Consider the following 18137-nt stretch of genomic DNA (forward strand, 5'->3'; position numbering starts at 1 on the left):
TTAAATCAGTAATATCCAATTCACATTGTCATCAGGACTGAAATGGTTTAATAGCAATTTCAGGTTTAATATTATAAAAAGACAAAACTGTCAAAAAGGTCAAAGTGAACCTCAACACAAAGTGCATCAACAACGGTCTCATGACAGCCTGACATTTCAGAGTCATATTTGGCACTAATTCTGGTTTACCAGGCCCTAGTTCCAGCACTAAAAAAAGTAGAATCAGCATTCCTTAAATATCCATGACACAGTGGCTGACCTCCACGTGAATCCAGTCACTATCTAGTCCATCTACTGCAGTCAGGTTGAGCAACAAGGACTGCGATCAATGCTGTGAAAAGTGTCTCATCAATGCAGCCTCAAGCCCAAACACACCAATGACTAGTTAACTGCTTTGCTCTAAATTCATGTTATTAGAAACGTCATAGTCACATGTCAACATAAATACAGTAAAGTCTTGAGTCACGTTTTCAGGCTCTTAAAACCAGTGTTGGGGAAGCTCCAGTGAAACTGTACCCTGCCAAGCTACTCATTCAAGTTAAGTCACGTTCCCCTATGAAAAAGTTCTTAACAATACTGCAAAATGCTATTACCAGATCACATTTCTTGTGCAGAAATCTTTACTAGGGTAAGCAAACTTAAAATTGACTTTAATACATTGAAACAAAAATAATAAACTAGTGCTGCTAATCGATTGAAAAAAAAACTAAATTAAATTTCACTTTTCTTTTTAAATTAAACCACAATTAATCCCACCTAAGATTAAAGTCTTTAAATATACTTTAATATTGCAATAATTTCACATTCAATCTTCAAATTAATGTAGAAACAAAAATAAACTAGTGCCGTCAATTGATTAAAAAATTTGAACCCAAAAAAAAAACAAACAAACAAAACAAAACAAATTTTCCGGTAATTAATCGCGATTAGTTGTGATTAATCCCACCTAACATTAAAGTTTTTAAATATACTTTTATACTGCAATAATTTCACAATCAATCTTCAAATTGATGTAGAAACAAAAATAAACTAGTGCTGTAAATCGATTTTAAAAAAATAATTTAAAAAATATAATTTCAGAAATTAATCACGATTAGTTGCGATTAATCCCACCTAACATTAAAGTTTTTAAATATACTTTTATATTGCAATAATTTCACATGCAATCTTCAAATTAATGTAGATACAAAAATAATAAACTAGTACGGTCAATCGATTAAAAAAAAAAAATATATAAATATAAATATATATATATATAAATATAAATATATATATAATATAATATAATATAAATTAATATATAATATAAATAATATAAATTATATATATATATATATATAATTTTTCGGAAATTAATCACGATTAGTTGCGATTAATCCCACCTAACAGTAAAGTTTTTAAATTAATTTGTAGATTGCATGTGAAATTATTGCAATATAAAAGAGTGTGTAGAAATAAAAATAAACTAGTGCTGTCAACCGATTAAAAAAAACGAATTAAAATCACATTTTTCTGAAATTAAATCTCGATTAGTTGCGCTTAATCCCATCTAACATTAGTTTATAAATGTTTATATTGCATTATTTTTCACATTCAATCTTCAAATTAATGTAGAAACAAAAATAAACTCTTAAAATTAATTAAAATCACACATTTTTCTGACATTAATTGATCAGTTGCGATTAATCCCACCTAACATTGCAGTATAAAAGTATATTTAAAAACTTCAATAACTTCACATGCAATCTTCAAATTAATGTAGATACAAAAATAAACTAGTATGGTCAATCGATTAAAAATTAATTAAAATCACATTTTTCTAAAATTAATCGCAATTAATCCCATCTAAAATTTGTTTATAAAAATGTTTATATTGCATTAGTTTTCACATTCAATCTTCAAATTAATGTGGAAACAAATAAACTAGTGCCGTCAACCGATTAAAAAAAATTAAAATTGCGCATTTTTCTGAAATTTATCGTGATTTATTGTGATTAATCCTACCTAACATTAGTTGATAAATATACTTTTATATTGCAATAATTTCACATTTAATCTTCAAATTAATTTGTAAGCGAAAATAACTAGTGCTGTCAATCGATAAAAAAAAAAAAAAAAATCATATTTTTTTTCTGAAATTAACTGTGATCCCACACACCATTAAAGTTTTTAAATATTACTACATTTATTTGACCGTTTAATAACATCCTGCAAAAACAATCTTTATTAGGGTGTGTAAACTTGAACAGCTCACAAAACAATGAAACAATAATTGTTTAAAAATACATTAAATATGTAAAATAAGTAAAATGACAAAGTAATGAATCTTATATAATCAATCAACAAATATGTTTAAACCACTTAATTTAAAAAATGAGTTACAGGAGTGAAGTCAAAGTAATTTAATGAATGATTCAGATTTCCTAAAGCCACATGCCAGAAAAATCATTACTAGAAAAGCAACATTTATGTAAAATTACTGAGACATTGTTACACTACTGAAAATTTAATTTAGGTTTAACGTTAGGTCACTTTGATTAAAAGAAGTTTACCCAAAAATGAAAATTATCAGCTGCTCATTCAAATCTAAATGAATGGTGACTACAATCATCAAGCAGGATTAAGCAAGAAATACAAAATTTCACTTTGTTTGAGTGAACTATGCCTTTTTAAACTACTTGCGGACTTGTTTAAGCACCAGGCTTGGCACTGGTCAGATAAGGCTATCGCTTGAGCAACAAATCAATGGGAGTCACCTGTAGAACTGCAAAGTAGTACAAACTAAGAGGAAGGTGAAGACACCGCTGTTTGCGCTTCCCCTCCGGTGTCGCTCAAGCCATTACGTAAGTCGATAACCCCGGACACCAAACGCAGGGGCAAAACACCCAGCGTGTAATGTAGTTTATCCATGAAGAAAGAGTAGATAAGCGTTCTCTCAAGATCATTATGGTCCTTTAATGACCGTTTCTGCAGCCTGCTGACCGAAGCCATCTGTGCACTACACACTACTCTCCAGAGGACCGCCGTGGGCTCAGAGGAATGGAATGTAGAAGCTCACACGGCCAACCCCTGATCCAAGAACAACCTCTGAATTGCTTCACCTATTGACACCTTAAAACTCTGTGCCAAGGCTCTGGCTTCCTTTTGAGAGCAAAACCAAGTCCAATTGGATTCACTCGTTGCCCTCAACGTGTCAGTTTGATAGCAAAGCGGCTAAACTACGGAAGTCTGTTTCCACCACAGAATAAAATAATTTAATAAAAAACGGGATTTATGACTTTTTTCACAATGCAGACTTTTTTTTCTAGAATTGCAATATATAAACTCATAATTGATATGTAAACTCTCAGTTCTGAGAAAAAGGCAAATTTTGAAGATATAAACTCAGATTTGCGAGATAAACTTGGAAATTGAGGAAAAAGTCAGAATTGTAAATTTATATCGCACAATTCAGATGTATAAACAGATCTGTCAGATATAAACTCACAGTTCTGAAACTTGGAATTGTGAAATATAAACTCGTAACTCTGAGAATTCTCAGAATTGTCTGAGAAAAAAGGCAGAATTGTGAGATAAACTCAAAATTGTAAGATATAAAACCAGAATTATAAGATCTAAACTCAGAATTGAGAGACCTAAACTCGGAATTGTCAGATATAAACTTACAGTTCTGAGGAAAAAGGCAGAATTGTGAAATATAAACTTCAAACTCGTAAAACAAACTCGGAATTAGGAGATATAAACTCAATTTTAAGACAAACTCGGTATTGTAAAATATATAAACTCTGAACTGTGAGACATAAACTCGGAATTGTCAGATACAAACTCACAGTTCTGAGAAAAAAAAAAAAAAAAAAGGCAGAAGTGCAAGATATAAACTCAAAATTATAGAATATAAACCCAGAATTATAAGATCTAAACTTGGAATTGAGAGACCTAAACTCAGAATTGTCTGATATAAACTCACTGTTCTGAGAAAAAAGGCAGAAGCGTGAGATATAAATTTGGAATCATAAGACAAACTCAGACTTGTAAAATAAACTCGGAATTAGGAGATATGAACTCAATAAGACAAACTCGGAATTGTAAAGTATATAAACTCTGAACTGTAAGATATAAACTCGGAATTGTCAGATACAAACTCACAGTTCTGAGAAAAAAGGCAAAAGTGCAAGATATAAACTCAATTGTAGAATATAAACCCAGAATTATAAGATCTAAACTTGGAATTGTGAGACCTAAACTTACAGTTCTGAGGAAAAAGGCAGGATGGTGAGAAACTCGGAATTGTAAAAGAAACTCAGAATTAGGAGATATAAACTCAGAATTTTAAGACAAACTTGTAATTCTCAGACAAACTTCTGAGAAAAAAAAAGGCAGAATTGCGAGATACAAAGGCAGAAGTGTGAGATATAAACAAAAAATTGTAAGATAAACTCAATTGTAGGATATAAACTCGAGATAATTGCAAGAAAAAAAAAGGCTGAATTGTGAGATAAGCTCGGAATTGTCAGATATAAATTTACAGTTCTAAGGAAAAAAGGCAGAATTGCGAGATATAAACAGTTCTGAGAAAAAAGGCTGAACTGCAAGATATAATCTTGGAATTGTGAGATTTGCGAGATTTATACTTGCAGTACTAAAGAAAAAGGCAAAATTGTGAGATATAAACTCGGAATGGTGAGATTTAAACTCGGAATTGTAAAACAAATTTAGAATTTTAAGATACAAACCCGGAATTGTCAGATATAAACTTTCAGTTCTGAGGAAAAAGGCTAAATTGCAAGATATAAACTCGGAATTGTGAGATATAAACTTGCAGTACTGAGGAAAAAGGCTAAATTGCAAGATATAAACTCGGAATTGTGAGATATAAACTTGCAGTACTGAGGAAAAAGGCAAAATTGTGAGATATAAACTCGGAATGTCGAGATTTAATCTCGGAATTGTAAAACAAATTTAGAATTTTAAGATATAAACTCGGAATTGTGAGATATAAACTCGGAATGGCGAGATATAAACTCGGAATTGCGAGATTTAAACCCGGAATTGGGAGATATAAGCCCGGAATTGCGAGATAGAAATTTACAGTTCTGAGGAAAAAGGCAAAGTTGCGAAAAGCAGAATTTGGAGGGGAAAAAAAGTCAGAATTTAGTTTTATATTTCACACTTTAGAAATTTTCCTTGAATTGTAAATTTGCTCTCAATACCATTTTTTTCCACCACTGACTAAAAAAAATAAAATAAAATAAATAACACTGCCTTTTTCCCATTTTCAGCACATTACACATGCTAAAACATTCAAATGTTAAAGAATTATCTTAGTAATGTTTGCCATTGCAATGACATAACTCAAGGGACATTTTACCTAAAAAGTGAAGTTCTGCTTCACCCTCATGTTGTTCCAAGCTCTATAGAAACAATCTTAAAGCTCTATAGAAACTATGTTTGCTTGCTGTGTGACATAGCTCTGCTGGATAAGACAAAACCTTCGGACTCAAAGTTACAACAAACAGAAAAAGGAACAACATGCAATAAACCAAGATGCCACAAAGCATTTCCCTATTGACATACAAACAACAGGGCGGCCCAGTAAAATGGCTGACCCATTTATTAGCAGAGCCAAGTCATTCTGACTACCACTGTTTCTTTCTCCATCAAGCGTCAAGAACGGAAGAGGTGAAGCCCAGCTTTCATCCTAATACAGTATTCAACAGATGACTAAGCGAAAGACACACTCTTTTTTTTCCTCAGGAAACTAAGGTGTAGACGTGATGCAATCTGGCCATCACAGACTGAAGCGAAAGACAAGTGCACAAAAAAAGGCTCCTTCCGGTCAGAATTTGCCTGAATTAAGCAGTTTCTAGTCCTGCAGATCTTCTCAAATCAGGCAACCTAATAAGGACACATAAGCTATTATTTTTCTAAGAGGTCACTAGGGATGCACTACAATTCTAGCAAATAATATTAATGCTGTGCACACACATGCATATATATTTAAGAATTATCTTAAATATATTTATATATAATATAAATTATGTTTAAATTTAAATGAATAAATATATACACGTAAATATTTTCAAAATATATACCTTGTATAATGTATATACGTACACATTATGTCCACAAAAACTTTTATTTTGGATGAGATTAATTGTGAATAATCATTTGACAGCACTAAACAATATATTGACACAATTCTATTTTTGGAAAACCTTAAAGCCCTTTCACACCAGACGTGAAATAAACACTTAAAAAAAAAAAAGAAAAGAAAAAAAAAAAAAAAGTAATTTAAATGCATAATTTGCATTACTTGTAACGCATAACCCCAAAAATGTTTAAAATTAATTTGGTTGTCTGAGTTTAATTTTAGACAAAATGCAAATTTTAATAACCAATTTTTTGATAAAAAAAAAAAAAAAAAATATATATATATATATATATATATATATATATATATATATTAGGGCCGGGACTCGATTAAAAAAATTTAATTAATCAGAGGCTTTGTAATTAATTAATCGAAATTAATCGCATTTTAATCGCATATAAATATTTGACCTGAGAACAGTGAGAAGTAAGTTTTTTCATATGGATTTTTAGTTACCATTGAATAATGACTGAACACATAAACTGAAGCAACAAAATATTGTTTATTTTTGTTCAACCAAGTCCAACAGACCAGTGCAATATTGCCATTAACTGTAGCAATAGGATACAGCGTTTCCCATACCGAAAACATTTATTTCAGTTAAAAAATAAATCCAAAACTCTCTATTTTAACATTTTGAACAATAGGGCTTTACAATCTTTTGCCATTTTTTTTTTTTTTTTATAAATTCTTGTGTTTTAATTTTTCTCATAATCAAATGAAAGCATAAACATTTATTTATTTTTAATCAAATGAAAAATAAACCTTTTTAATTTTTGGCAAACAAACAGGTTTTCTGTTAAAATCAATACATAATAATAATCATAGTATTTTTTTCTACAATTAAGTGGTTAATCTTGTTGTTATATTTATTTTTTATCATATATATTGTTTTTTGTCTATTTAAATAGGAATAGTGTTCGGTTTCATGTTAAACCGTACTTTTATTTTGACAGGTTGCCGTGAAGTTTCTGTGTGTAAAGTATGATATGATGCTAGTTTTCTCAAATGAAACGTTAAAAGTGACACTGACTGTAGCTTTGGAGATTGAGTCTCTGTTCATGTGAGATACAAATGCCAAAAAGTAACGGGAGCATCACGCGTGCAGTATAAAAAAACGCGTCTCTGCCATTCTAACATACAGAGGCAAACAGTGCAGGATTCATATTAAAACGGTCTTTTTGCATTTCAGTTTTCAGACACTAGTCCATATCGCGATTTGAATTAAGTGACAGACCAACTTTTGATTTATCAATCAAAAAAACGACGAATTTACGTGGCATTCCGCGCTATAGTAAATTCGTTTTTTATGAATGGAGTCCGCGATCCAGTCCGTGTTTTCTTGGAGGAGACATTGTAAACGCGCCCCCCTGAGATGATGGTACGGGAAACACTGGGATATTCAGAAATATACTAGCCTACATTTCAGAAATTCAGGTACCCTATAGGTAGGTAGACCTTCTGTAAAAGCATTGAGGTGATACTTGAGGCTCGATGTCTTGCGGTGATATGCGCATTCTGTTAGTTGGTGCTCCAGTATAATCGGTCCGCCGCTGAAACTCATCCAATGAGAAACGTTCCGTGGTGCAAAATTAAGTGCGATTAAAATGCGTTAAAAAAAATTAACGCGTTATTTTTGTGTAATTAATTAATCTAAATTAACGCGTTAAAGTCCCGGCCCTAATATATATATATATATATATATATATATATTTTTTTTTTTTTTAAGTATTTATTTCACGTCTGGTATGAAAGGGCTTTAAGATTTCCCAAAAATAAAACTTTATAATAAAAACAAACAAGCAAGCCCAGGGGGGTGTTCCATAAAACAAGTTCACCAAATAAGTCAGGCTTATTTCAGTTAGTCTGACTTATTTTTGAGCCAAATCAAGTGACAATAAGTCAGACTAACTAAAATAAGCCTAACTTATTTGGTAAACTTGTTTTATGGAACACCCCTTTGGTCATATTTAAAAAGTAATGCAAAAGTAACACATAAGTAATGTAACTTTTTTTAACACTTTTTTTTTAGGGAGTGATATTAATATTGAATATTTTTCATATAAAAATATTTTAATGCATTACTTTTAAAAGTAAGTTTTCTCAAAAGTTAAAAATTAAATAGGGGGTCGACCGATGCGTGTTTTCCAGGGCCGATGCTAATACTGAATATTACAGAACAAGTAGACTGATAACCGATATTTTGAAGCGATATACTGTATATGCCTGGTGTAAAATTGAAAATTGATGTCAAAATTGAGAACAATGGCTGTGACTAAATGCTTTTAAATTAATTTATCGGCAAATCAGTTTTGAAAGTGACCAATACCGATAACCACAAAATGCTTAATATTAACCCCGATAATCTGTCGAACCCTATGCTACAAGTGAATTTCAGCCTCATAGTATTATAATTAGGGCTGGACAATAATTATCAATATCAACATGTATATCATGACAGATCACACATTACCAGTGTTTCCCATACATTGGGAAACGCAACTCATTACATTCCATAAAAAGTAACAAAGTAATGTAATTAGTTACTTTTTTTAGGGAGTAACACAATATTGTAATGCATTACTTTTAAAAGTAATGAAAAGTAGCTTTTCCTAAAAATGTTTTTTAAATAAGGGGTAGACCGATGTGTTTTTCAGGGCAGATGCCGATAGTGATTATTACAGATCACGTAAACTGATATCAATATTTTGAACCAATATATTGGTGCAAAAATTTAAAAGTTAAGAAATACAAGGGCTCTGACAAAAACTCTTGAAATGCTTTTAAATTATTTATTCGGCAAATTAGTTTTGAAAATTACCAATAACCATAAAAAGCTTAATATCTGCGGCGATGATCGTCAACCCCCACCCTACAAGTGAATTTTAGGGACAAATGCTGACACCGATTATTACAGGTCAAGTAGATCAATAACTGATATTTTGAACTGATATACATGTCTGGTGTAAAAATGAAAATTAATGTCAAAATTAAGCATAACAAGGGCTCTGACAAAAAAAAAAAAAAAATCTTTCAATGCTTTTTAAATTATTTATTCGGCAAATTAGTTTTGAAAATGACCAATACCAATAACCATAAAAAGCTTAATATCTGTGCCGATAATCGGTTGACCCCTACTTGTAAATGCTACAAGTGAATTTCAGCTTTATAACATTATGACGCACAATATTAAAAATGAATATTAATTTTGAAAATTTGTAAAGGTTACATTTAACAGCATTATTTTGTAAATATTCATTTGAATTTGCAAATGGGAAAAAACTGTGAGACCACTTAAACTGACCAACACCAATAAATAAAAAAAGTTCTTATAGAACAATAGTTCAAATAAATAATAATAAATAAAATAAAAAAATTAAATCAATAAAAAAAAGATAAATCAATAAACATTGGTGCTGTCAAACGATTAATAGCATCTAAGTTTACGTAATATGTATGTGCATACATATAAATAAATAAAATGTTCATATTAGAGATGCACCGATTGCAATTTTCTCGGCCGATTCCGATTCTTCAGTAAGTGTGACCTGCCGATTCCGATTTTATTTTTTTAAGAACTGTAATGAAAGCATAGGCCTATACAGAAATATTTTCTTTAATTAAATTTATTTTATAATAAAATAAATTTTTAAACATTATAGGATCTTCTTACAACAAAATAACTTTAACAACAAAATAAAGTGCTTTGTGCCTTCGAAAAAGGTATAAAATTAGTTCCTGTAACTAACATAGTATTAGTTATACTAACAAAAATCTTTTCCTCAATGTATTTTTTTTTATTTTATAATAAAAGAAATGTATAAACATTACAGCATCTTCTCATATTAAAATAACTTGAACAAAATAAAGTGCTCTGAGCCTTGAAAACATTAGAAATAAAATATAAGTAACAAAGCAGGCATACAAAAATCTACTTTCCTTCAATGAATTTTATATGGATTTTTTTTACAGGATCATCTCACAACAATAACTTTAATAACAAAAAGCGCACTGTCTTCAAACAGGTAGAAATAACAATGCTAGTAATGAATGCTGTTACTTGAGCATTAATGGCAAATGTTTCTTGATAAAGAGAAGCATTTCTGCCTTGTCACCAGTTAATCCAGCGGTACTACACTTCGTAACATTCATTCACATATTTGCGCTACGCCACCGCATACAGCGTCTTCACACACAGATGATATTTACTAGAGAAGTGTAACATAAATGCATCTGTAAATAAATACAATTTAAATTCACGTCGCGCACGCTTTAATTACCTTCAAATGGAACATATACGCTCGCTTCGAACTATTAGTGTGTGAAGAGGCTGTATGCGGAGGCGCAGCACAAATATGTGAATGAATGAAAGCGTAGTACGTCAACGGATATCCACTGCTCAGGGAGTAGGGAGCAATGAACACTGGGCAGGGACCATGTCAATCGGAACACAGTTCATTCACGGAGCTTACTTCTAACGAGTGGGTTATCTGAATCAGGTGTGTTAACTAACAGAGACATGCTAAATATGCAGAGCGGGGGCGTGATCTACCACATGTCCAGCCAAGCTAAACAAGCGCGTGGTTCGTGGTTGTTCCCTCACGTTGTACTTTGGCCTTATAAATGTTACAAACTGCAATCTTTGTGTCATCTTCACTCACACCAAAGACATGTTTACACGCGACTGTGAGTGCGCGCGCTTGGCTGTGACGTAATTGCATGCGCCGCTGGCAATAAAAGGATCGGCTAGGAATCGGCAAGAGGAGAAAATCGGCCGATTCCGACCACTAGCCGATCAATCGGTGCATCTCTAGTTCATATTATATGAATTATATGAACAAAAATATCTAAATACATGGAAAATTCTTAAAATATATACTGTATGTGTTTATTTATATATATATACACACATATATACTAGGGCTGGGCGATATGGCTGAAAACTATATCACGATATCAGTGTTTCATATCGGTCGATATCGATAATTATTGATATTTTTATGACCCATTTAAAATAAGGACCAGGAGAAAAATATATTACACTCAAGCATTTTTATTTTAAACTTAACCTGCCTCTGATCATAATCCCCTCAGTTATTAAGACAGAAATGTAAACAACCATGGAAAAAAACTCAAATAATTAAAATGTAAACATAAGTCTAAAGTCACAATATACACTTAATTATCTCTTAATGCTCAATTCAAACCCCATTCATTGTCAATGAAGTGAATGGTCAAGCTAATGTATGGCCCAGAAGTACTGCTTGACCACAGGTCAGAGGTTGTTGCAAAGTACTTGGCTGATTATATTTTTTTCTGCACAGATTTCTGGTTGCCAGTAGCCAACATTACTTCTTTCCCGGTACTTTAGCCTATACTTTGTGTAATAAGTCTAATAACAAAAATATTTATTTAAGTGAAAAAATAAGTCCAAAACTTTCAACATTTTGAGCAATAGGGCCTTACAATCTTTTTTTTTTTTTTTTTCAGAAATTCTTGTTTTAATTTTTCTGATAATCAAAAGAAAGCAAAATCACAGATTTATTTTTAAAAATAAAAATAAACGGAACTTTACTGTTAAAATTAATACATAGAAGAAAAATTATATTCAGTTAAAAAAGGTTTAATAATAATAGTATTTTTTCAACAATTAAGTGGTGACTCTTTATTTTATTTTTTATCATATATATTGTTTTATGTAAATTATTTAAATGTGAACATATAAACACCTACATTATACTGTACAGTAATACAAGCCTAATATTGTTCTGTTACACGTTAAACCGCACTTTTATTTTGACAGGTTGCCGTGAAGTTTCAGTGTGTATACAATATGAATGATGCTAGTTTCACTAATGAAACGGTAGAATTGACAAAAAGTGACACTCACAGCAGCTTTGGAGATGTATTTATTGGAGTTTGTCTGTTCATGTGAGATGCAAAGGCCAAAAATTAGCGGGAGCGTCACGTGTGCAGTATGGGTGTAGTGAAAATAAAACGCGTCTCCTCCATTACATTACATATTACATATAGAGGCAAACGGAACATGCAGGATTCTTATTGAAACGGTCTTTTTGCATTTCAGTTTTGACAGACACTAGTCCATATCGCGATCTGAATTAATTAACAGACCAACTTTTGATTTATTGGTCCAAAAATCGACGAATTCCGCGGCATTCCGCCCTATAGTAAAGTCCGTTTTTATGAATGGAGTCCGCCTTCCAGTCTGTGAGGAGACATTGTAAACGCGCGATCATGTAGAGACAGAAATCAAATGCCGTCGTGTAAATAAGATAAATAACATAAGGCTATTTAGTTTGTTTAGTTTAATACAACAACATGGACCCGTTCTGTAGGAAAGATAACCTTAACTTCTATTGTGATCTGGCGCTATGAACCCTATGAACTGAACGTTAAAAGGGGGCTGGGCGGGCCGACGAAGAATACAAAATATCGAACGTTTTATCGAACACATTTTTTATTGATATCGATCTCTTGTCTATCGCGATATATATCGTTATCGTTTTATCGCCCAGCCCTAATATATACACAGTACACACATATATATTATGTAAACAAAAACTTATTTTGGATGCGATTAATCATGATTAATCGTTTAACAGCACTAGTAAACAAATAAATAAGACAAAAATAAATAAAACAAAAGTAAATAAACAAATAAACAACCGATATATAGTGTATCCCTATTTTTATCCTTGTGGACACTAAAGATAATAAATAAATAAAAAAGTGTTCATATATTAATTATATGAACAAAAATACCTAAATACATGTAAATATTTTCAAAATATATACTGTATGTGTGTATTTATATATATATATATATATATATATATATATATATATATATACACAATCGTATGATGGCACTAGTAAACAAATAAATAAGACATATATAAAACAAAATTAAATAAAATAAACACTGATATATTGTGCATCCCTATTTTTATCCTTGTGGACACTAAAGATAATAAATAAACAAAAAAAGTGTTCATATATTAATTATATGAACAAAAATACCTAAATACATGTAAATATTTTCAAAATATATACTGTATGTGTGTATTTATATATATATATATATATATATACACAATCGTTTGATGGCACTAGTAAACAAATAAATAAGACATATATAAAACAAAATTAAACAAACAACACTGATATATTGTGCATCCCTATTTTTATCCTTGTGGACGCTAAAGACAAATAATGTACAATAACCACTCATATTTTCTTATTAAAAAAATTAAAATTAAGGCTAAACTTTTAAAGTTTTACATTAACATTCATTTTCAAATATATTATTCACAACTGTCCATTTGGGTAAAAAGGTTGTGCTGTCAGTGAACAGATAGTGACCACAGGGTTGGTGAAATCCAGTCTGCAACATACAACGTCGACGCATGTGCACGTGTTACACGACACCCGTCACGTGAACGGCCAACAAGCTTTAAAACAGGTGACGAAGAAGAGACACCAAATGGATTACACCACTTTAACTACTGCAATGATTAAAAACGATCGCGTTCCTCAAAAGACAGTGAGTCACATTTACAGCGTTAACTAATAAATAATTACAATTACATATATCCAGCTAGATAAACTTCTCACAGGCAAGCAAAAAAAAAGCCTTAAGCAATAAAAGCAAATTCAAACATGCAAATGTGCCGAACTAAATCCAACTCTAAACTTACTAGTAGCATTTGTGCACTGTGCTTGGAAGCTAAAAATACTCACAAGCAAAGCTTCAGCCTCCCTCACAGTGTCACATGTAGCCAGTCGACTTGAGTTTCACATATCGCATCTAAAGAATACGCCATATTAATCAGTGCAACACTAAAAGCAGACTTATATAAGCTGACATTCACAATTTCATCCAATTGTTACCAGCGGCTTGGGTGTAGACCGAAAGCTGTAATTTTATTCCTATCGTCCAATTTACTGACATCACCAGAAGTGTGACTCAACTTCCACTCTAGTTTGAATACAGAGAGACTTGGCCTTTGTTGCGTCTGGGATCGAGTTGCATTTGCTTTATTATAGCCAACGTGAACCGCGCACCACGAGGGTCTTCCTTTGACGTGAAACAGCGCCGACAAATCAACGCATTTTATTATCAAACACCGTCCACCCGAGCGGCCTGTTGCGTCTGCGGCAGCTCGCCGTCCTTTAATCCGAAGGGCGAGAACCCGAACTCAAAAAACACGACTTAAAATATTTACTTTTCAGATCTGCCGACACTCGAAGATGTGGCAAGAGTGTTTACGCTCATTTGCTGATAGATTCCATTGGCATTAACGGCTTACAATCTCAAAGACGCACATTCACTGCTTTGCTATGTGGGAAAAGAGCGTCCACCTAAAACTGGGGAGGACAAATTAATAGCAGGGCTGGTTTAAAACAAACAATTGGACAATTGGTTCGGGCTTATAGGCAGAAAGTAGCATTTTTTTATGAAATACAAACTTCGGTAAACATTAAGCAGTGGTTTTGGTTGTAAAACTGTACTTGGATATTTCACAAACTCATGTTACCACTGCAACATCAAGGGTTTAGTAAAATTCAGCATTGTCATTATTATTTTTAATATATTTTTTTTTTATGGTAGATAAAGTTGCTGATTTGTAAAACTAGCCAGGAGATATGAATAAAATAAATAAAACAAATAAAAGTTTTTTTTTTATTCGTTTCTTACTACGCTCCGACCCCCCCCCCAAAAACAAGAAAAAATATTTATTATTATGATTATTATGATTATCATTATTATTATTATTATTATTTATTTTTTTAAAGCAGATAAAGTTGCTGGTTTGTAAAACTGGCCAGGAGACATGATTAAAATAAAGTTTATTATTATTATTATTATTATTATTATTATTATTATTATTATTATTATTACACCGTAACCCCCAAAAAGTGTGATCATATATACACATATATGTTGCTGGTTTGTAAATTGTGTTTTTACTTTTTAAAGAAATAAAATAAATAAAAAGATATATTTATTTTATTATATTTATTTAATTATTATGCTTTGACCAAAAAAAAAAAAGAAAAAGGAATAATATATAAATATTTTTTTTTAATCAGATAAAGTTGCTGGTTTTTAAAACTGGCCAGGAGACATTATTTAAAAATTAAGAGTTAATTATATGTAATAATGTTTTATTTTTAGTATTATTATTATTATTATAATTTTTAAGTAGATAAGGTTGCTGGTTGGTAAAACTGGCCAGGATACATGATTAAAATAAATCAAGTAATAAAAAAAATAAAAAAAGTTAATTTTATTATTATGCTTTGACAAAAAATTTTTATATATATATATATATATATATATATATATATATATATATATATATATATATATTTTTTTTTTTTTTTTTAAAGGACAGGAGTCATGATTAAAATAAAAAAACAAAGATTTTAATAAAAAAATATTTAAAATATTTTTTTATTACCTTTGACGATAAAAAAGTGGAATACTACTTTGTATTATTAATGTCATTTTGTTTAATTTTTTTTTTTAAGTAGATAAGGTTGCTGGTTTGTAAAACTGGCCAGTAGACATAATTAAAATAAATAAAGTAATAAAATAAATAGTGTATTTTTTTGTATATTATAATTATTGTTATTACTATTATGCTGTGACAAAAAAAGTGGAATAAAGGCACTAATCTGAGAATTTTTGAAATGCTTTTTTTTTTTCAGATTGATTTAATATAATGTAAAATATATATATATATATATATATAAACGAAAATATATATTTAAAAAATATATTACAAATATCAAAAAACAATAACTGAAAAAATTACAATATGTGTACAATACACAATCAAAAAATAAATCAAAAAGAGTTTGACTCAATAGTTCTTAGCCTTTTGGGTTCAGTTATCTTTAATTTGGCTATCAAGACATCTGGTGGTCCCTGGAAGTTTCCTGAGGGGCCCGGGCCCCTAGTTTAGAGTCAAGCAGTCAAGCATAACTATAAAAATGTCAATCCATTAATCTAATTCCCGTGACTTTCTAAAACTAAATTATTTTCCATGACTTCCCCTGACCTGGAAATCAAATCCTACGACTCCCAGACGTTTCCAGGTTTTTCCAAGAACCTGGGAACCCAGTTACTTTCAACCAAACTAGACAGTCTGACCAACACACACATAACAACTTATTTTGTTTCATGACCTGCTGTGGGCTTAATTAACAGATTCGTGAGTGTATGAAGTGCTTAATAAGGAAGGCAGCGACAGCAAAGGACAGGGATTGACTCGCCACACCGAAGTTCCTGCTCGCTTTGAGGGGAATTTGTTCAGCTGAGTGGGTGATTTGCTGTCAGGCAGGGAAATAACTGTCGCCTGCTGCTCACTGTTAGCCTGTTAGCACTGTTTACCCAGCCTCGCGTTGCGCTCGACGCGCGTCTTACCTTGTTGCTCTGGTAGTCCTCAAACGCTCGCAGCGCGCTGTCAGTCAGCTTGACGTGATACACCGAGATGTTGCTGCCATTGCTCACTCTTCCACAGGACAGTCCGTAGCACTGCTCCTCCTTCAACGCCGCCATCTTGCTCGCATTTCCCACCACGCTCACGCGCCTCTGCCGTGAACGCAACAAGCAGCTCGAGCTAGCGAAGGATATGATTATTCATGAGGCGTGAATTACGTACAGGCGGGATGGGGCGTGGCTTCGGGGTAATCATCATGAGAGAGATGACCAGTGATGGGAAGTCCGACTCATTTCCGAGAATCGGCTCTTTCAAACGGTTCGTTTCAAAGATTCGGTCCTGAAACGATTCAGCTGTGCCTTTACATCATCAGCGCTCTAAGTTTTTTTAAAGCGTCTCTTCTGCTCACCAAGCCTGCATTTATTTGATCCGAAGTACGGCAAAAACTGTAAAATGTTGAAATACTTTTACTAATTAAAATAACTTTCTATTTGAATATATTTTAAAATGCAATTTATTCCTGTGATTTCAAAGCGGAATTTGTAGCGAGTCGAGTCACATGATCCTTCAGAAAGCATTCTAATATTCTGATTTGCTGTTTTGCTAAAAAAAAAATTATGTTGAAAACAGGGGAATAGGTTTCTCTGATGAATAGAAAGTTCAGAATTTGTTCAGCATTTGTCATTTTGTAACATTATAAATGTCTTCATCATCACTTTTGATCAATTTAAAGCATCCCTGTTAAATAAAAGTAGTAATTTCTATCATTTCTTTCCCAAAAACTTAAAGCTTTTGAATGATATAATGTAGGCACAAGGTTTTATTTCAGATAAATGCTGTTTTAAATATTATTAAATATAGGCTATATATAATATGTATATACTGTATAATATATACATACATTTGTCTGACAAAGTTTTTGAGATTCATTCCAATTGTCAACTAAATTTGAATATTTATAATTTAATAAATTACAAGAGTTTGATTCAATAGTTTGCAACCTTTTGGATTCATTTTTTATTATCTTTAATTTAGAACAGAAATTTTCATCACTTTTGATCAATTGAAAGCACCCATGCTAATAAAAGTAATAATTTCTATGATTTCATCCCAAAAACGCCACACTTTTTGAAAGGTATAATGTATAATGTTTCTAAAGCATTTTATTTCAGATAAATGGTGATCTTTGAATCTTTCTATTAATCAGAAAATCCTAAAAAAAAAATGTACTTAACTGTTTTAAATATTGATAACAATAATAAAAATGTGATTTCTGAAGGATCATGCAACACTGAAGACTGGAGTAACGATGCTGAAAATTTAGCAACATGTTGTTAGAATAAACAACATTTTAAAATATATTCAAATAGAAAAGTTATTTTAAATAGAAAAATATTTCACAATATATCTGCGTTTGCTGTATTTTTTTGCTGTAAGAGACTTCTTTTAAAAAAAACGTTTAAAATCCTGACTGGACGTGTATTGCTGCTTAAAAAACGAATTAATGTTTGACAATG

The 18137-nt window shown here is 31.4% G+C and overlaps 1 protein-coding gene across 1 annotated transcript in view; it reads right to left on the reverse strand.

Moving 5' to 3' along the window:
- ell (elongation factor RNA polymerase II) overlaps positions 1-16777 on the reverse strand; it is a 60625-nt gene extending 43848 nt beyond the window's left edge. The window contains exon 1 of the mRNA XM_073843662.1: positions 16605-16777. Coding sequence (XP_073699763.1) covers positions 16605-16739 — 135 coding nt within the window. The 5' untranslated portion in view covers positions 16740-16777. The remainder of the gene's footprint in view (positions 1-16604) is intronic.
- Between the last annotated feature and the right edge of the window lie 1360 nt (positions 16778-18137).

Source organism: Garra rufa, chromosome 7, assembly GCF_049309525.1.
Source record: "Garra rufa chromosome 7, GarRuf1.0, whole genome shotgun sequence".
In the NCBI taxonomy this organism is placed as follows: Eukaryota; Metazoa; Chordata; class Actinopteri; order Cypriniformes; family Cyprinidae; genus Garra; species Garra rufa.